We start from the raw sequence: 16,997 nt of genomic DNA, 5'->3' as shown, positions 1-16,997 counted from the left end.
TAGCTCTTATGCTCTGAAGAATGGAAGTATCTGATCTGGAGGAGGGGGAGGGCTAAACATCGTTGTATTATCAAGGTGGGACTAAATGTAGACCTGAACCATGGTCTAGTGCACCAAAAAGATGACATTCAGACAAAGACCTCCCAGTAATTACTAACTGGAGGGAAAAAAAAAACAATTTTAAAATGTACCGTTTCATCCTCATCAGCAAAGAAGAAGGAGGACAGCCACACTTATTTAAATCCAGTATATGCATATCATTTAGAACTAGTCATATATAATTTTTTTTTTTTTTTATTGGGAGCATTAGAATGGGGAATTTCATTGGAAAGCCTGGAGGAGGGGGAGCAGCGTAACCACTGCTTGAAATCCCTCCTGATGTGCAAAGCACAGGCAAGACCTTCACAACTCAAGTGATCTGTTAGCCTCATGTTGTGCAAGGGTGGACTACTCTTGCACCTTATGGACAAATGAATAAAGTATGATTAAAGCCAAAAGATATGCATTGAATAACTTGGTAAGATTTTTTTATCGATATTATTATTATTTTAAAAAGACATATCAGAGAGGTATTAAAATTAGAATAAAAAAAAAGATGGTTATAACATAACTGTCTCTTCAACAGGTGGGGATTGACAAGTTACAAATATTTTCCTGTTTAGTTTAGATAACTTTTTACAGCAATCAAATCAGCTCTCGAGTGCTTTGAAGCCAAGCATAACCAAAACACCCACTGACTTATGAGTAACTCTGTAGAAATGGCTACTGAGTGCAACTCTGGTAAGGCCGCTGGAAAAAACTGCCGACAAACATGGCCTTTATTTCATACACCCAGCTTAGTAATTATAGAGCAAAATTCAGCTGAAAGGACCCAACAAGGGCTGGGATTTTCACACTTACCTTAGGAAATATTTGCTCAGTTTCTTTTTGGGGCTTCGTGTGTTTACAGTGACGAGGCAGACATTGGCAGCATGCCAATCCTCGCACTCTTGCTGGGAGCTGTGGGCAGAAGAAAGAAAACAAAGTCAGACGGATGTTTTCTAAATGAGATATTCCCCTCGTGATGGTATATTTGCCCCTTGATGTGCCATCCTAAAATGCATCTTCATCTGGAAAAAAGTAACTAAGATAACAAGCAGGACTATTTTAGAGATTATATTTTCCTTATTCAAGCCAATCTCCATTTCTTTGGAAAAAAAAAAAAAAAAGAGACTTCTGAACAGGACCACATTCTGTTTTTTTCCTACTTTGCTCTCGTTTTAATCGTACATATTTTCTTTCTGTTGGGCTGTATTCTGCTCTCATGTACCTTCAGTGAAAGTACAGAGCAAATGCTCTAGTGTGAGCAAAACGGGTCCAGTTTTACATGGCCATAGCTGAAGTAGCCCCTTCACACTCTCAGCCAAAACAAGTAGAAGTTACCAGCTAAAGGAGATCCTGTCCCCTCCATGTATTTGTACAGCTAGGTAGTAAGCCGTATCTGGAAAACAGCTCAAAACTAACCTGAAGAAAAATTAGGGAGTGGAGTGGGGAGATGATTTTCCTCCAGGTCAGCACCAAGATCTGCTGATGTGAGCTCCAGTGGGAGCACAAGCAGGGAAGAGCTGGGGTGACACCTTCACTTTACACAGGACACATGTAAATCCAAAATTATTTTGAAACTACAGTTCTGGCTTAGATCACAAGTAAGGGAGGCAAATCAGTAGAAAGAACAAAGATATACTCAAGAAAAAAAAGGAATATTTTTTTTCTTTTTGTTTAAGCTCTGTGAACTGGCTCACTTTGGTGTCAGACAAGCTCTAGCAGGAGACCAAGGACAGGAAGGGGAGGGGAACAGGACTTGGCAGCAGTAGCTAGCTGTAGCACCAACCCATCATTTAGAGCATCTGTGGTAAGTTCATTGTTAACAGCAGCAAAACCTCAAAACTCTTGAAATGATTTTTTTTTTCCTTACCTGCTAGGAAATTACAGTGGTTCTTTCTGAGATCTTTCATAAAAGGCAGGTATACATGAAGATACAAGATCTGGCTCAGAGAACAAGAATTGAAACACTAGGGCTTGGAAACAGAGATTTAAAGCCTTGTTCAGGCCACCTTACCCTTCTTTCAATAGAAAAAGAGGGGGATGGAGAGGACCCTATTAATCTTTGCACAAAGGCTGTTCTCATGAAACCTTAACACAGTGATTTTACTCCAAGTGGTTATTACACTTCTGTGAGACCTACAGTAGTGCAATTGCATTGGTTCGCTGTTTGTTCCCATAGCTTCCTCCCTCAGCCTCAATTCACTGTTGTTCAAGTGGCTGCTGCTACCTGCAGCTCTCAGGAGCAGCATATGAGCAGCACTGCACTGGCGTTTCAAGAAATGCCTGGTTCTGGCTTTGCTGGAAACAGCATAAGAGCAAGCTATTTGCACATCTTCCCTTACAGGCGTGAGCCAGAGGTGCAAAGGTTCACGACTGAGGCAGCAAAGGAAACCTCAGCCATGGGGTAGGTTTGGTTTGGAACCATCGATGGCAAGTTTCATGCAAAAGTTCATGTCAATGCCTCAAACAATTTACAAACCCTTAGATGAAAGAGTTTATTGCAATGATTTACTGAATAAAAACATTGAATGCAGTCATTTCATTATTTTTCATTATTTGGCAAGATAGGTTGGTAATGAGAACTGCGTGGATGCAACACACTTTGATTTTGTAATGAATCTGATTTAAAAATTCCCTTGAAATTCTGATTGAAACGGAAATTCCACACTTGGTAGCAGGCAGATTCAGAACGAGTGTATCTAAACAGGCCAAGTTCAACTAGAAAAGAGCCTGAGCAACCTGATCTAGATTTGAAGTTGGAGCAGAAGTTGGACGAGATCCCTTGCAACCAACAAGGGATGTCATCTTTTTAAGTGCACATAGCAGTAGATTTGATCCACTCACATTAACAGAGGCACCCTGCTTCCCTTGAGTACCAAGAGGGCTTACAAATAGTAATGTCTGAGGTCATTACCAAGACAGAATGCCTCTCTGGACTACCTGCTTTGGCCAAACACAAGTCACTGGCCTGTTTATGTGACAGCTAGGTGAAATATATTGGATCCTTGAACAGGAGACAGAGTCAATAGTCAGCTAGGCCCTCCTGGCCTTAAACATAATGAATAAAGACAAGATTAGATGAAGAGGTGTCAGGAAGAAAATACCCTTTGAAGTTTGGTTAGTGTTCTTCAAACTACAAGATCATTAGTCTTAGCCTGGAGAGGAGGTTTTGTGTGCCTCAGAGACCATTTCCTTTTTCCAGCTGGACCAATTAAAGACACCTACAAAACAAATCTTGTCTGTGTCTTTCTGACCATACAGTACAACACAAGATGCTACTGAGAGGGAAAGTAACTGCAAACACCCCAGTTGCAGCAGGCAGATTAGGCAGGCGGCCAGCTGAGCAAAGAGGGAAGGCAGCGGACCAGCCTCCCAGACCCAGTGCCAGAAGTTAGCTATATATTGCATTTTGTAAACAACAAAGTCATCATAGCTCTCTTCCTGCAGAAACCCCGCGGAGCCTGCAAACAAGAGTTAGAGCAAGGAAGGGGAGTTATTTCCAGCAACCTCCATGAGCGTGTGTATCCCACAGTTGTCAGCTGCACACTTGGCCTTACCTCTGAGACATTCAGTGCTTTAACTGGGGGGATTTGTTTTGACCAAAAAAAAGTTAAGGAAGGGTCAGTCTCAGGATAAAGGTATTCATTATAATTCCCCTAGTTTTTGTTAATGTATTAAACATAGGAGCTCTGCTTTAATTTCAGTCCTGTGAAAAAATAAAAGAGCAAAATCTTGCCACAATGCTGAACTATTATGCTCTAAAAAAAGAAAACTGCTAAGTGCTTTTAAGACAAGTATCGCCTGCATTTCCTACATGCAGGAAATAAGGGGAAAAAGAAGACATCCAAAGAGGGAAAGACTTGGGCGTTCTATCTAGCCTCCTGACAAAGAGGAATATGAGTGAGAACTGATTTTTATGCTGCTTGCTGCATGGTCCTGAAAGTCAATGCAGATCCCCACTTCTTGCTTCAGATCTGTTTCAGGAGAGATTTTGCACCCAGCAGGCAAAGTGTGCCAGCACTGGAGTGAGCAGTGTTATCGGGTGTTAGCTGCAGCACTCTGATACATCCTTGAGAACTAGCACATCATTAGGGATACTTTCACAATGGAATGTGTGGGTCTTAGGTCCGCATGTCAGACAAAACTGAGGATGCTTTTAAGGAGGAATTAAAAAAAAAAAAACTTAACAACGAATAACTTATAATAACTGTTCCTTTAAATGTTCCTTTTGCATTTGATTTCAGCGCTACTACTGAGACTCTCAGAAACCAGTTTTGATAAAGTGACTCTGCATACTCTTCTGTTAAAAAAAAAAAAAAACCAAACACAAACAAACAACAAAACAAAACCCCACAAACAACCAAAAAAACCTCCACCACAAGATGTAGCTATTTGTTTGAAAAGTGCTCTGGAAGAGAAATTAACAGGGAACATACTCTGCAGCACAATACTGGGTATTACAGATATAAAGTCTGATTCTCTTCTCTCTGCACCTTAGTCAGTCATTGCCACCTCCCTGAATTAGCAGCTGTTTACACCTACTTGCATTGATATAAATGACGACACAAGAGCAAGGTGATAGAAAACAGGTCTGCAATGTATAGTCTCAGCCAAACACACCTGCAGCCCTTTGACAGACCAAACCGTATATTCCTCTGTGTCTAACTCTCTGTATATTACAATACTACTAATAAGCTATATGGAACTACATACAACATAAATGACACATTTTACACACTGGACTTAGAAGAGATCTGGCAGTGACCAATATATACACAAAGAGTAAGACAACCCTGTTCACATGTTACATTCTAAGCACGTTTTAAAATAAATTAGGGTTCGTTCTTTGGCACAGCTGAAGCAGGACCTGCTCTCCAAACAGCCACCTTGATGAAGAAAACAGCAACAGTTCACACTGATCAAGAACTTGGCAGCACAAGGCGTCTTAGTTCCTGGAGAGCACTTCCAATTCCCCCAGACAAGAACCTGTCCCAGTGACACAGCTTCAGGAGCACACCACAGACGACTACGAGATTAAATATGAAACTCCCTGACCACACTAGCATGTGACCTCAGCCATTATTATTTGTAAGCTACATGGCTGAATAACCCCAGATTTTCTAAGAAAGCAGTGATACTGTGGTTTGCTTTTTCACTGTGAGTTTGCTGAAAAAAATGAAGACCTATGGTGCTCTCCAGCCTTCCTTACCCCATGCTGCTAAAAATGAACTGACACAGGTCTCCCATTCTCCACATCAGTCACACCTGCTGAGACGTCAAGAGACGACCAATATCATACCCGAGACTCCTTCACTCATGCAAACATTTCTGGTTAACAACTCGAGAATTTTTACCCAATTATCAGGTTTTGCTCCAGAAATAACTGGAAATACTTAATTTGAAGTAACTTCTCAAAGACCCGTATTACAGAATAGCTATTCAGATTATCTCCCTGTATTAGCCCTGTGTAAAGAAGCTTATTCCTTAACATTGCCAAGCGTGTAAAAGGAAGCCCACTGACAGAAGAGTCACCTGCCTATTCACGTTATACCAGCTTCTTTGCACCAGTTTCCACATGGGTTGTTTTCCATCCATAATCCACCTGCTTCATATCCAGCAAGCTAATACAGAAGGGTCCCCCCTTGAGTACCTTTACCAAAAGCATATTAAGCTCTTAGTGAAAAATAAAAGTTAATTTCAAACCAAGGCCAAATCCATGCCCTGTGTCCAATACAGATAAAAAAAAAACCTCTCGCTGAAACACCATTGCACTTTAGGATGAACTGCCTTGGATGTTCTAAATAAACAATGATTTTTCATTCTCAATCCTCAAGCTTCATTTTTATCATTCTATCCTATACACATGCTTCCGTTTCCCAGAAATTATGCATAATACCTGATTTTTATCCACATTCTCTGGCATCCGCTGCTCCACATCTAACTCCATTGTTCCCAAGGTTAAGAGTGACTTTAGAGCAAAGTGAGTACCAGTACATACAACTTCAGATAACAGAATTTCATGTTAATCTCAGCTGCTGTGTCTGGAGTTAAAACAAAAGCATCTGGTGTTCAGAAGGCTCTGGTTTTGGCATTATGGGTGCAAGTAGAAAGTGGACTGGAAAGAGAAGGAAGATTGTTGATAGAACTGATGACAATTTATTGGCTATCAGTGGCTGCTTTTCTGAAATTTCTATACCAAAAAGTGAAAGAGTATTTGGATGGGGATGGCAAGGCTGGTCCTCAAAAGCTATTCCATCTGAAGAGGAGCAGCCTCTCACCCTGCCCTTGCACCAAGGGGCCAGACCCCACCATCCACAGATTGCCGCCTCCCCCTCCTCCTAAGGTGGGTGCGTTTCAGTGATGCCTGAGAGGAAGAAAAGCCAGGGTTTTTTTTCAGGACGAGGCGCCGGACAAACATGTAAAGCAGTACTGCTCTGGGAAAGCAGAAGGCTGCCTGAAGCATAAAGTGAAGTTTGCAGATTCATTTTGTTGTGATTAGAAACAGGTGTGGGAGGGAAGTGAGGGAAGCCATAGCCTTCACCTACTAACATTCAAGTACACTTACAGTAGCCACCAGACAGACACACAAAGCCCCAGGTCTCAGCCTTCCTTTGTATTTAAACTTCTGCCTCACCCGTCTGAAGCTTAATATTCCTACTCACAATCAACACCTCTTCCTTGACCCATCCTAGCTTCTTCCTTTTCACCTCTGTGGTCCAGCTGTGCTAAACATCGCGTGCATCTCACTAGTTTTGTCCCTTCCCCAGCCCTGTGACAGCCTGCACTATATTTCTCCTTCCCGGCTCCCACCATTCCTTGTCACCCTTTTTCTCCTTTAAAACTCACCTTGGCTTTGTCCCCTAGTTTTGAAGTTATGTATATACTGTAAGGTATGTAACAGGCAAGCTCAAACACCCGTAAGCCTGATCTAGGCAGCAAGGAGCAAGCCATAGGCACTCAGTTCTAACAAAGCTCTCTCTGTGTTACATTGCAGCCCAGCACCTATATGGATTTGTCATCACCCTCTAATGGCTCCTCGTTTTCCTTTGGCTCTTGTCCCTGTCTGCAAGAGCTCTTCAAAGCTCTATGCTGGGTCTCATCTTCTGTATCTTATCCTCAGGGAGCCTCCTCTCTTCACACTGATATAGCTATTACCTTTAGGTAAACAGCTCACAAATCTACATCTCAATACCAAACTGATCTCCCTCAGTTTAGCCCTACACATTTACTAACACTACTGATCTGCTGCCCTGGAAGGATGATTATTTGTCTAATACTAAACTTTGCAGTTATTACTAAACAGCTTATATTTTTCCTTTTATGTTATTTCCTTTTCTCCATTGCTGTTAGCAGCAACATCCTTCCCATTTCTAAAACTTCAATTTTTAATATGCGTACCTACCAATGCTGGAATATTTCCTGCCTTTCAGGTCCTCCTTCATAATATAACAAATAAATCAGACAACATGCTTGTCCACATCTTGGTCATCTTGATCTACTACAAATATTTCCCTCTTCAGTTCTTCACTGCTCCCGCCTTTCTGGACCTGTGATGAACTGAATGATATATCTGCATCACGTTCCCAGGACCTGGTACACTTAGCTATAATAAGGTAATCAGTCCACAGCAACTTTAATTACATTAAAAATAAAATGCAGCAGCAATAACAAAAATAGTTATTCCATGTCCTCTGTAACTTCCCTTCCTTTACTGCTGATTTTCCAATTCCTGTCCATTATCTCTAAAGTCTAAGACATGAGCTGGGTAAAAGTGACCATGCTGAACATGCCCCCAAAGTGACATTAAAAAAAAGGCAATTTGAACTTGCATTGAAATCTCTCCTTCAGATTTGTGCCTGACTCACAATCCTATTCCCAGATACCAGTTTTCACAAACCTTTTCAGAACCTTGAGATGAAACTGGACAGTGTGTTCAAAAGTAGGGACAGAAATAGCGCAGAAGCAGAATTATAAACAAATCTCGTTTCCTTACAATAAGAGTGAAGAAGTTATTTACATAATTTACTTACACATTTAGTTCCTCCTGTTTATTTTCAGTTAAAATAATTCCAGTGAAAGAGGCAAGAATTACTCCCTTTAAACTGTCATCTCTGTATTTCAGATCTAACTACCTTTTGAGAGGCATGAAACAAAACGAGGAATGGAACAAATGCTACCAATTCAGGATGCTTCACCATTTCAGAAAGCCAAGGCACACCTGTATGTTCTTAGCGTTTTCACTGCTTTCTCCACATGTGGGACTACAGACCATTTCTTAGGGGCTGCTGATGCTCTGCCAACACTAGTAAATCAAGTGTGCTGAGGGAAACTTCCTAGCACAGAAGCTAAGCGGCATGAAGCAGCGGGTGCTCATGCCAGGAAACTTTCTTAGCCTTCAAGCCACCATGGCTGCGTGCAAGCTGTCCTTCTTGGAGCACCACAGCCACCAGCACTGCCTGGCACTTTCCAGTCTCCACGAACGTATGCTTAATGTAGGTGTCCTTACCTAAACAAAGATTACAGACTGCAGCTTTATGCCCTAGATGAATTTTGTTGAAACTCCAGATTTCAACAGTTAAATACACACAGCTCTGCTTAGACTTGTGTTCCAAGTATAAGTAAAATCTGAAAATGGGATCTATTTTCTTGCTATTCAGCTAAATGTCATTTGCTTCCAGAGTTTATTATACATAGCAGCAGCGTCATCCAAGAAAAAAAATCCTACATCATCTCCTTGCCTACATTTTAATTGGTTTAATAGCTATGATTTCAGGCAAATTTGCAAGAATTACTGTTTATTTGTAAAATATTTTGCATACTGGGTGTTGGGGGTTTTTTTGCATACTGATAGGTACCTATCTACTGATAGATGATCACTGTAGTCCCTTCCAACTGAACTATTCTGTTTTATTTTGTCTTCTATTTTAACACTTGGGAGAAGTATTAAAGTGTTCAAACTAAATTTTGAAAAGAAATGACATGATGCATTAAAGACTCTGGATCTGGTCCTCCTCTATTCTAGGGTTGCTCCCTGCAGCAAGCCAATAAAAATGCTTCTTTCTCAGAGCAAAAAGTTGACCTTGCTGTAAACTAAAGTCAGAACCAGAGAACAAGAAATATAAAGGAAAATTATTTTAAAGATTTTTATTTTTATTAACTTCATGAGGCTGAGGATATTCATTTAACCTATAGCTGAAGTGCACATTAGAATCAAATGAAAATTGAAAGAAGACTTGGCTGTCTTTATATTATGGGAACAGGGAATTTAAGGGAAGTGCAACAGCACTAACATTTATAAGTGTTTGTACTGTGAACATGAACACCTAAGCAAATCTTAATACAGGGATTGAATACATGTCTCTAACCCTGGTGGGTAGGAATATAAAACCAAGAAACACTCTAGGCTATGTCTATGTAAAACCCACATCAATTGCCTGTATCAGTTACAAAATGCAGATACATTTAAATCAGGGCCAGTTTATGAGCTGACACAGCTTTTGAAAGCCATTTGCTTTTCATGGAGAAAAACAAAAGCTCTCTGGGCCTGATTCTCCACAGACTTGCACCCAGGTGGCCACCTATATACTTGCATTGCACAGGTATACTGTTATTGCTATAGAATTGCTCAGTATTTTAACTACTTGCAACATCTTGTGTTACTAGATATATATTCCTAAAATGCAAAATACTAGGAGGAAAGAAAGCAAACATCCAGAAGCCAATCTGCACACGTGCCATTTTCCCCTCTTGCTTTTGTCTCCCCTCACTGGGGACAGTGTTAAGCTGCCCCAGGTTGGCTGCTGCCAACTTATTTCAACCAGCCCCTCTGAACTCCTGGGCTGAACTTTCTGGTTTCCATAGAGTATAATTTTTTTAAAAGTACCTTGACTCCACTTCATTTTCTCTTCTTACCATTCTGCCAGTGTAATAGCCTGAAAACTTTGGGGTTTTTCAAGTCATTTTTAAGCATCCTTTTCCCCTTTTCACGCATAAAAGGCTGCCCCTTCATTTTTCCGCTTTATTTTTCTCTCACCTATTTGCGAACAATCACTCCTGCTTCAGCCAAGCATATAGAAACAAGCACTGAGCCAAGACATATTTGCCTTGGGTCAGGCAAACAGGGCCCATGTGGCCCACCCTTAGCCAGGGGCAGGATGAAAGGCCGACCAGGCCTCCTCACGGTTTGGTGACATCTGGGCTAATCCTGCCTTCGTTTGGGAACAATTACAGAAAGTCACCTGAACGCGTCTACAAATAAACCTCTTTCGAAAAGCTAAAGAGAGGGTGCTTTTTCACCTCCAGCGCTTGTGACCCATTTTCTACTGTCACTTACGCTGGTGGGAGCCCAGGGTGCTTTCACAGAGGGAAATCATTTAGGACTTGCTCTGGGTGCACAACTTGGCTTCCTCACAGCTAATCCAGACTAGACAGTAGCTCATGCGTGGGTTTTTTTCCTTAAATAAAGAACGATACAAGTGATAGTTGCGTGGTTTCGCTTCTGCTCTGTTTGTAGGAGTAAAATTCACCTTTCTTTCATGCTGCTTTTTGCCAGATGCACACTCTGCATACAAGTGAATCTAAATCATCCTAAAGGCCTCAGCTGGTGGCTAAATCTTAAAAGTAATTTTAAGAATAGACAAAACTGCAGTTTATAGAAGGAACATCTACCCAAACAGTAAAGATGGAAACAAACACGGCCTTAAAGCTACTTTTAATGGCAACAGAATAAATCGCTGTTAGTCATATACAGCTGTACAAATAAGCCTTCCTGTCAGCCTACACAAAGGCATGAAGCCTGCCCTAGCCCCACTGTTCTGCATGGGGTATCCGCTCATCACAGCGGTTCACTGCAAACTGCTCCTGGGTTCAGCTTGAAGAGCATGGCTGTCAGATGAAAAATGAAAAATCAGAGTGAGATCTGCTTATCCAAGCCCTTTTCCAGCCATTTGGTATCTTCCAGCCTACAGTGGGCCAAAGGCAAGAAGTCCACATTTGAGTCAAAGCAAAGCTCTCACAAGCCCCATGCTCCAATGCTAAATCCTACCCAGAGCTCACATAACTCTGTTCATTTATTACTATCTATGTCATGTTGTTGCCCACATGGGACAATGCCCAAGGTAACCAGCTGTTTTCCCACCTTGTAGTGAGTTACAGTGCCACCCAGGAAAGGCTGAGATGATACTAGGGGAGAGGATGGACAGTCTGAAGAGGTAGCTAGGTCATTTCTCTCTCACTCATCTACAGACATGTACTCTCCAATGACTGAGGCAGTGCTTTGCTCTGAAGTGCCCCTTTATCGCTGTGGCGGTGGCTGTGCAGGCAGACATGGTGGCAGCAGGACGTCTGGGGGATCCTCCACACTAGCTGGTGCCGTAGAGGAGATCCTGCCTCAGGGAACTACAGCTGGGAGCCCACAGCTGTTGTGCAGTGTTGGCATTTCTTTCCAGCCCTGAAAGTGCTAAAGGGAAGCCCTAGCGCCACACTGGAGACCATTTAGAGGTGAGTTGTCAGCTCAGAAACAGCAGATGGCAAGTATGAACTAACAGGAGAACCCAAGTCTCTTTTCATCACCCTTTCTGTCCTTCCTCTCTGAACCCAGGTAAACCCACATCCAACAATGATACTTTCTTCCATCTTCAGTTTAAGAGAGGAGACCTGCACAACTTCAGAGCTATCAGGACTTTACAGAGTATTTTTCTCTAACTGGGAGGAGAGAGGCTGGGTCTTAAGCAGGACAAGAGGTTGAAGACCTCTTTTGATCAAAAGAAGAGTTCATCATATCAAATGAGTCAGCTCTTACTCTCACATTAGAGGCCACCTTCAAGGCCTTATAGTTTAAATACCTTAACTAAAATCTAGCTTGTTACCTGCATCCTTGCCACAGGAAGAATATGCTGCCTTGACAATGACAGCAGCTGCAAGAGACTCAGCTGAAGTTGTGCAAGCAAATAGCTGGGCATTAGCAGGCCTGTTCCTCACCACTGGAGATGAGAACATTGGACCAGCGTCAGGGCTCTGTATATCTGCCACTGCTCTGAGATGGGGGCATAACTTTGTAGATTCTTCAGTCTCAACAGAAAACAACTAATACTGTTTGAGTGAGTGGTAAGGAGAAGAGTCCTCTATACAAACACTGTTAAAACTGCTGACGTTGTAACCATCACCTAGAAAACAGTGATGGATACACTAGAAGTCTGAAGACACCAAAAAAGTTGTTCTGATGATAGGTTGCTATGGTGTTTGGTTTCAGCTGTTCTGAGAAGAGAAAAAAGCTGTATCACATGACAACATCAAATGGGGTATCACTTAAGAACATCTGCCTCATGTTAAGGAGACCCAGAAAAGTATTTTAAAATTAAAACAAAAGGTGGTTAACATTCCATCTCAAAACATTTCCTAGCCTTTCCCCCCCCCCTTTCAAGCCAGATTATTTTCTTTCAAATAAGGTTCACTTCTGCTTCCCATTCCATCACAAGAGTCAGGGAAAAAAAAAAAAGGGGGAGGGAAACAGAAGGAGAAAAACAAGATTAAAATCTCATCTTTTCTCATCTTTTCCTACTGCAAAATGGCCTTAGCAGACCAGATATGCTACCCCTCAGTTTCCTCATTTATACAACTGCTTCTTTACCTTGTAGTAACATTGCCAGAATTCACCAGTGGTGATTCCTTCCAAGCTGCTCAAAGGTTAGAAATTGTGTAATACACATTTTGTATTTACAAATAAAACTTTAAAACATATAATCAAATACACAGGATAAAATTTCTAGTTTTCTATTTTAGAATTCTCAAACCAAAAGCATACATATTCTCTTGTTTTTCAAACTATTTCATTTATCATTTGGTAAATAGGCTCTACATTTCTAAAACAAATTAAATTGAAAATTCTAGTATGGAACCGTATACCTAATTTACATTGCAAACATAGCAATTTATACAGCAAATTATATGCCCCAAATACATTCAAGCACAAAATGACCTCCTGTATATCTATATGCAATTAAAAAAACCCAACCAAACAAATGGATTTAAGAGTAGAATATTTAATTTGGTAGGAAGAGACTGAGGCTCACTACATTTTTCATTCTTCTAGAAACAGGATGTTATTTTTGTCCTTTGCAATATAAATGAGCTTAGTGTACCCAACATGTGAAATACCTTTTGGACAGAACTGACTTTATTAAATTAAAAGATAGATGGATGGAACCATTGAGTTCATAATCATACGACTGCTTTTGACTTCTCTCCAGAGCATGCAGTACTTAGGAAAAGAATGCAAACTGCAAATTAAACCCTCAGTTATCCTCAGCAACCTGACAGTCTGGCCCAAGAAATACTGCGAAGTCTGGCAGATTGGGAGAGCGATGTGTGCATTGCACAGAGGTGTGAGGAACGCGGCCCACCCCAGCTCATCTCGCAGGGCACAGCTGGTGAACTGTACACAAAGAGGGGAAACAAGCCGGTTTGAGGGGAGGAGGTGAGAAGGGGCCTGAAGTAAAAACGCGAGATATTTTTTGCTTTCCTTCATACCCTGATGCTGTTTCAGCCAAGCAGTTTTCATTGCCAGCTTATTTGAAAAGTGTTTTCTACCCGAACTGTTTTCAGACAGCAGAACCAATCTTCCCAATTAATATAATTGGAACTGGGAATGCTATTGAGTCTCTTCAAGCATTCCTCATCATCATCCTTTAAACATGCCCTTTCTGCATTTTCAGTCTACAGCACCTTCACACAAGACGCCTAGCAATAATAAGCTGGAAGGGAAGATGTTCTACCAAGAAAATGGGGGCAAACACCAATAAAGCTTCTTCTAAGCATTTGCACCCTCCTTATTTCTGTGTCATTCCTCTTCCACTTGTCTACCCTCTCTCTCCCTGCTTCCATGCCATTTAGTTTTTGTGTGGAGCACTGAACACTTTGATACCCTCACCAAGGCTCTTTTCTTTGGCTTTCTCTCGTTCCCCCCTAACAGAAACAGCAGGTCCCTGAATCCAACACAGAACTTCCCTAGTCTGAAAACATAGCCTAAATAATTAATATTTTTCTCCTTGAACTTCCTACAGCCCCTTCCCACCATACAGCACAGTGTTATTTCAGTGGTATGCAGGTGGACATGAGTTCACTCTCAAATTTACAGTAAAATGATAAGGATCATCCCAAGCCCTCCAAGAGAAAGACAAAGGTGTTAATTCTCATTCTTCACAATTGGGAAGTTATAAAGAACTGAGAAGTCGGATGAGCACATTCCTAAAGCTAGGTCCACATTTTAAACCTTGCCAGGCAGCCACATGGACTTAAGAATACTGTGGGGATGTCAGGGAGCAATTCCACCACCATGGGACACAACTACTCCAGCAAAACCACAGTGAAGACACAGCCTCACAGGCAAAAATGCTGTTCTACTGGAAGAACTTATTCTTTTCAGGGAACATCCATCAGCGAAAGAACTGTTTTGCCTGTATAAGCATTTGAAGCACAGAGGCAGGTCCTTGACAAGGACGGAGGCGCTGGGTCTCCTGCCAGAGCAGACGGGCGCAGAGTACCTGCCTCTGCTATTCTCCTGTACCGAGCACAGCTTAGACATAGGGAGAAATGACTTTGGATGACATAATTCAAGTCTGAGTAGCACTGTTTGAAAGCACAAGTGCTTTGTTTAACTATAAAATTAATTGCTTACTTTTTTCAGCTGCCCACATCTTTGGCTTAGAGAAACAATGGCTGGCTGCTCCATTCTGGTTCTTACAAAGGCACAGGAAGGCAAACTTTTGGAAGCAATCACTGTAAAGTCAAAGTAAAACCATAATCAGAGTTCTACTGCCGGCTTTTGAAAGGATTAAAAATGGTTCAATTCTAACAGCTTTCAAACACTCAGTTATCTAGACTAGCATTTATCTCTTTTTTTTTTTAACTTCTTAATATCCTAGTACTCGTAGATTTGTATAAGACAAAATATTTTACACTATAAGCAGAGTGTAAGTGCAGAGTAATCTGTGCTCCAGACCTACTGATGGAGACTGAGACATCTCTGTATAAATCAAGGGATCAGTTTTAATCAAGTCCTATCAAGTACTACGCTTTTCCCTTAATTCATAGATTCAGGTCTCTTGATTCAACAGGCAAGTTTAGATTAATGGAACAGCTGCAGTGAGCCAAAAACATATTTGCAGGCTTATGGCAAAAATTAGGGTACAAACCAGCATAAGGGTGTAAAATAAAAGGGTAAGGTTAAGAGGCAAGCAAGGTAACAAAGGCTGAGAACACAATCTGCATATTACAATGACTTTTAAGAGGATCAAAATGAGCAAGTGATATATAAATTATCGCAACCAAAAGACAAGGTATTTCTCATCCTGACCCGGAGATTACTATACATGAATAATCAATTTAATACTGTATTACACTCAATCATGAAAGCCACCTGTTCAAAAAACAAATTGGGCAAACTAATCAGACTTTCTACATACTCTGGTATACAGGCTTCTTTTTTGTTAAAATAATTAAAAGAATATTACTTTGGATTTTGGTGTTTTGTATTTCTATTTGAAATGTAATTCAGTTTTCCTTTTTCTAGAGCCTAGGACATTTTTTGTTTAAGAAGCTTTAAAAAAAAATATATAAACAAGAACTAATCTAAAGGAATAACATCATAGTGCTGGGCGTGATTCTCAGGTGACACAAATGAGCACAGTTGCATTGACTTTAAAGAGTTACACTCCTATAGCACTTACAATGGCTGGCTGTCTTCTTTTCTTGCTGCCTTGTTGCTGCCATTTTTTGCAATCAGTTTAGGTTTAGGGGGTTTTTTTGGCTTTTTTTTTTTTTTAAATCTAAACAGCGTAAATACTCAGCTCTGACCAAGTGTGCAAGAAACCCAACTTTTTGATTTTTATATCCCTAGGTTTTTCTTTGAGCTGTGAACTGCGACAGCCCTGTGGAATCACCATCCGAAAGTCTTCACAGTCCTCTTGATTCTTCAGGAATCCACACTTAATTAGTCTATCCTGTAGTCTTCTAACCCAAGAGAGAACATAAAAATACTAGGTTATTTCATACTCAATAACAACAACAAAACAAATTTGAAAAATAGCAAATACCTTGGCTAAATGCCAGGAGACGTATTAGAAACATACTTGGGAATGAGAATACTCTAAAACATACTAAGCTGCTCTTCAAAGATGGGGCAAATATGTTTACTCCTCCCTCCATTTTTTTTGATCACCATCCTCCTACTCAGCAGGAGGTAGCTTAGATACCTCTTTCTTCTTACAGATCATGCCCCTTCAGGAATTACAGAAAAAGGGCTCCCTTGTTAGTTAGACGGGCTTTCCCTGAGATCTCCCTGGCTGCCTGTCAGGAAAAATTTTAGACCCGTTTTCCTTCCACCTTTCTACCACCCACACTTAAGACAGATTAAATATCTGGAACTCAATATCTAAATCCCAGTCTTCTACACTGGGTGAAATTTCCCTCAGCTCTTAGTAGCTTCTAGACTTGGTGCCTGATAAAGGAGAGCTCCAGATGGTGTTATCTGGAGTGGTAACACATAACAGCATGAGATAATACTCCGTGGACACACTGCATCTGCAAGGTGTACAAGCCAAATGCATATGGAAGTGATACGTATGTGAAACAGAGCTGAAATGACAGTCAATTAAATCAAAGAATTTGATTTATGTCCCCAGACAAAATGCTCTGTACTTCATCGAAACCTTCTCCCGCATTGTCTGGTTTGCCTCTGAGGGCATCTCAAACACCGACTGAAATCTAACATGTTGCTACTGCAAAGTAGCTTTCACACACAGCCTTAACACTAACAAATTGATCCAGTTCTTTGCCATTATATTACATTGCTGTATATCAAGCTGTATACCCCTATGAACATAGGGGAAATACCGAGAAGTTGTTCTTCAGAGATG

The 16,997-nt window shown here is 41.0% G+C and overlaps 1 protein-coding gene across 1 annotated transcript in view; it reads right to left on the bottom strand.

Annotated features, from left to right (window-relative positions):
* LOC134513857 (uncharacterized) overlaps positions 1–14,853 on the bottom strand; it is a 37,724-nt gene extending 22,871 nt beyond the window's left edge. The window contains exons 1-2 of the mRNA XM_063331039.1: positions 14,759–14,853; positions 901–999 (exon numbers count right to left, since the gene is read on the bottom strand). Coding sequence (XP_063187109.1) covers positions 901–999; positions 14,759–14,812 — 153 coding nt within the window. The 5' untranslated portion in view covers positions 14,813–14,853. The remainder of the gene's footprint in view (positions 1–900; positions 1,000–14,758) is intronic.
* Between the last annotated feature and the right edge of the window lie 2,144 nt (positions 14,854–16,997).

Source organism: Chroicocephalus ridibundus, chromosome 3 (genome assembly GCF_963924245.1).
Source record: "Chroicocephalus ridibundus chromosome 3, bChrRid1.1, whole genome shotgun sequence".
NCBI lineage: Eukaryota > Metazoa > Chordata > Aves > Charadriiformes > Laridae > Chroicocephalus > Chroicocephalus ridibundus.
This window is presented reverse-complemented; position numbering and strand designations above follow the sequence as displayed.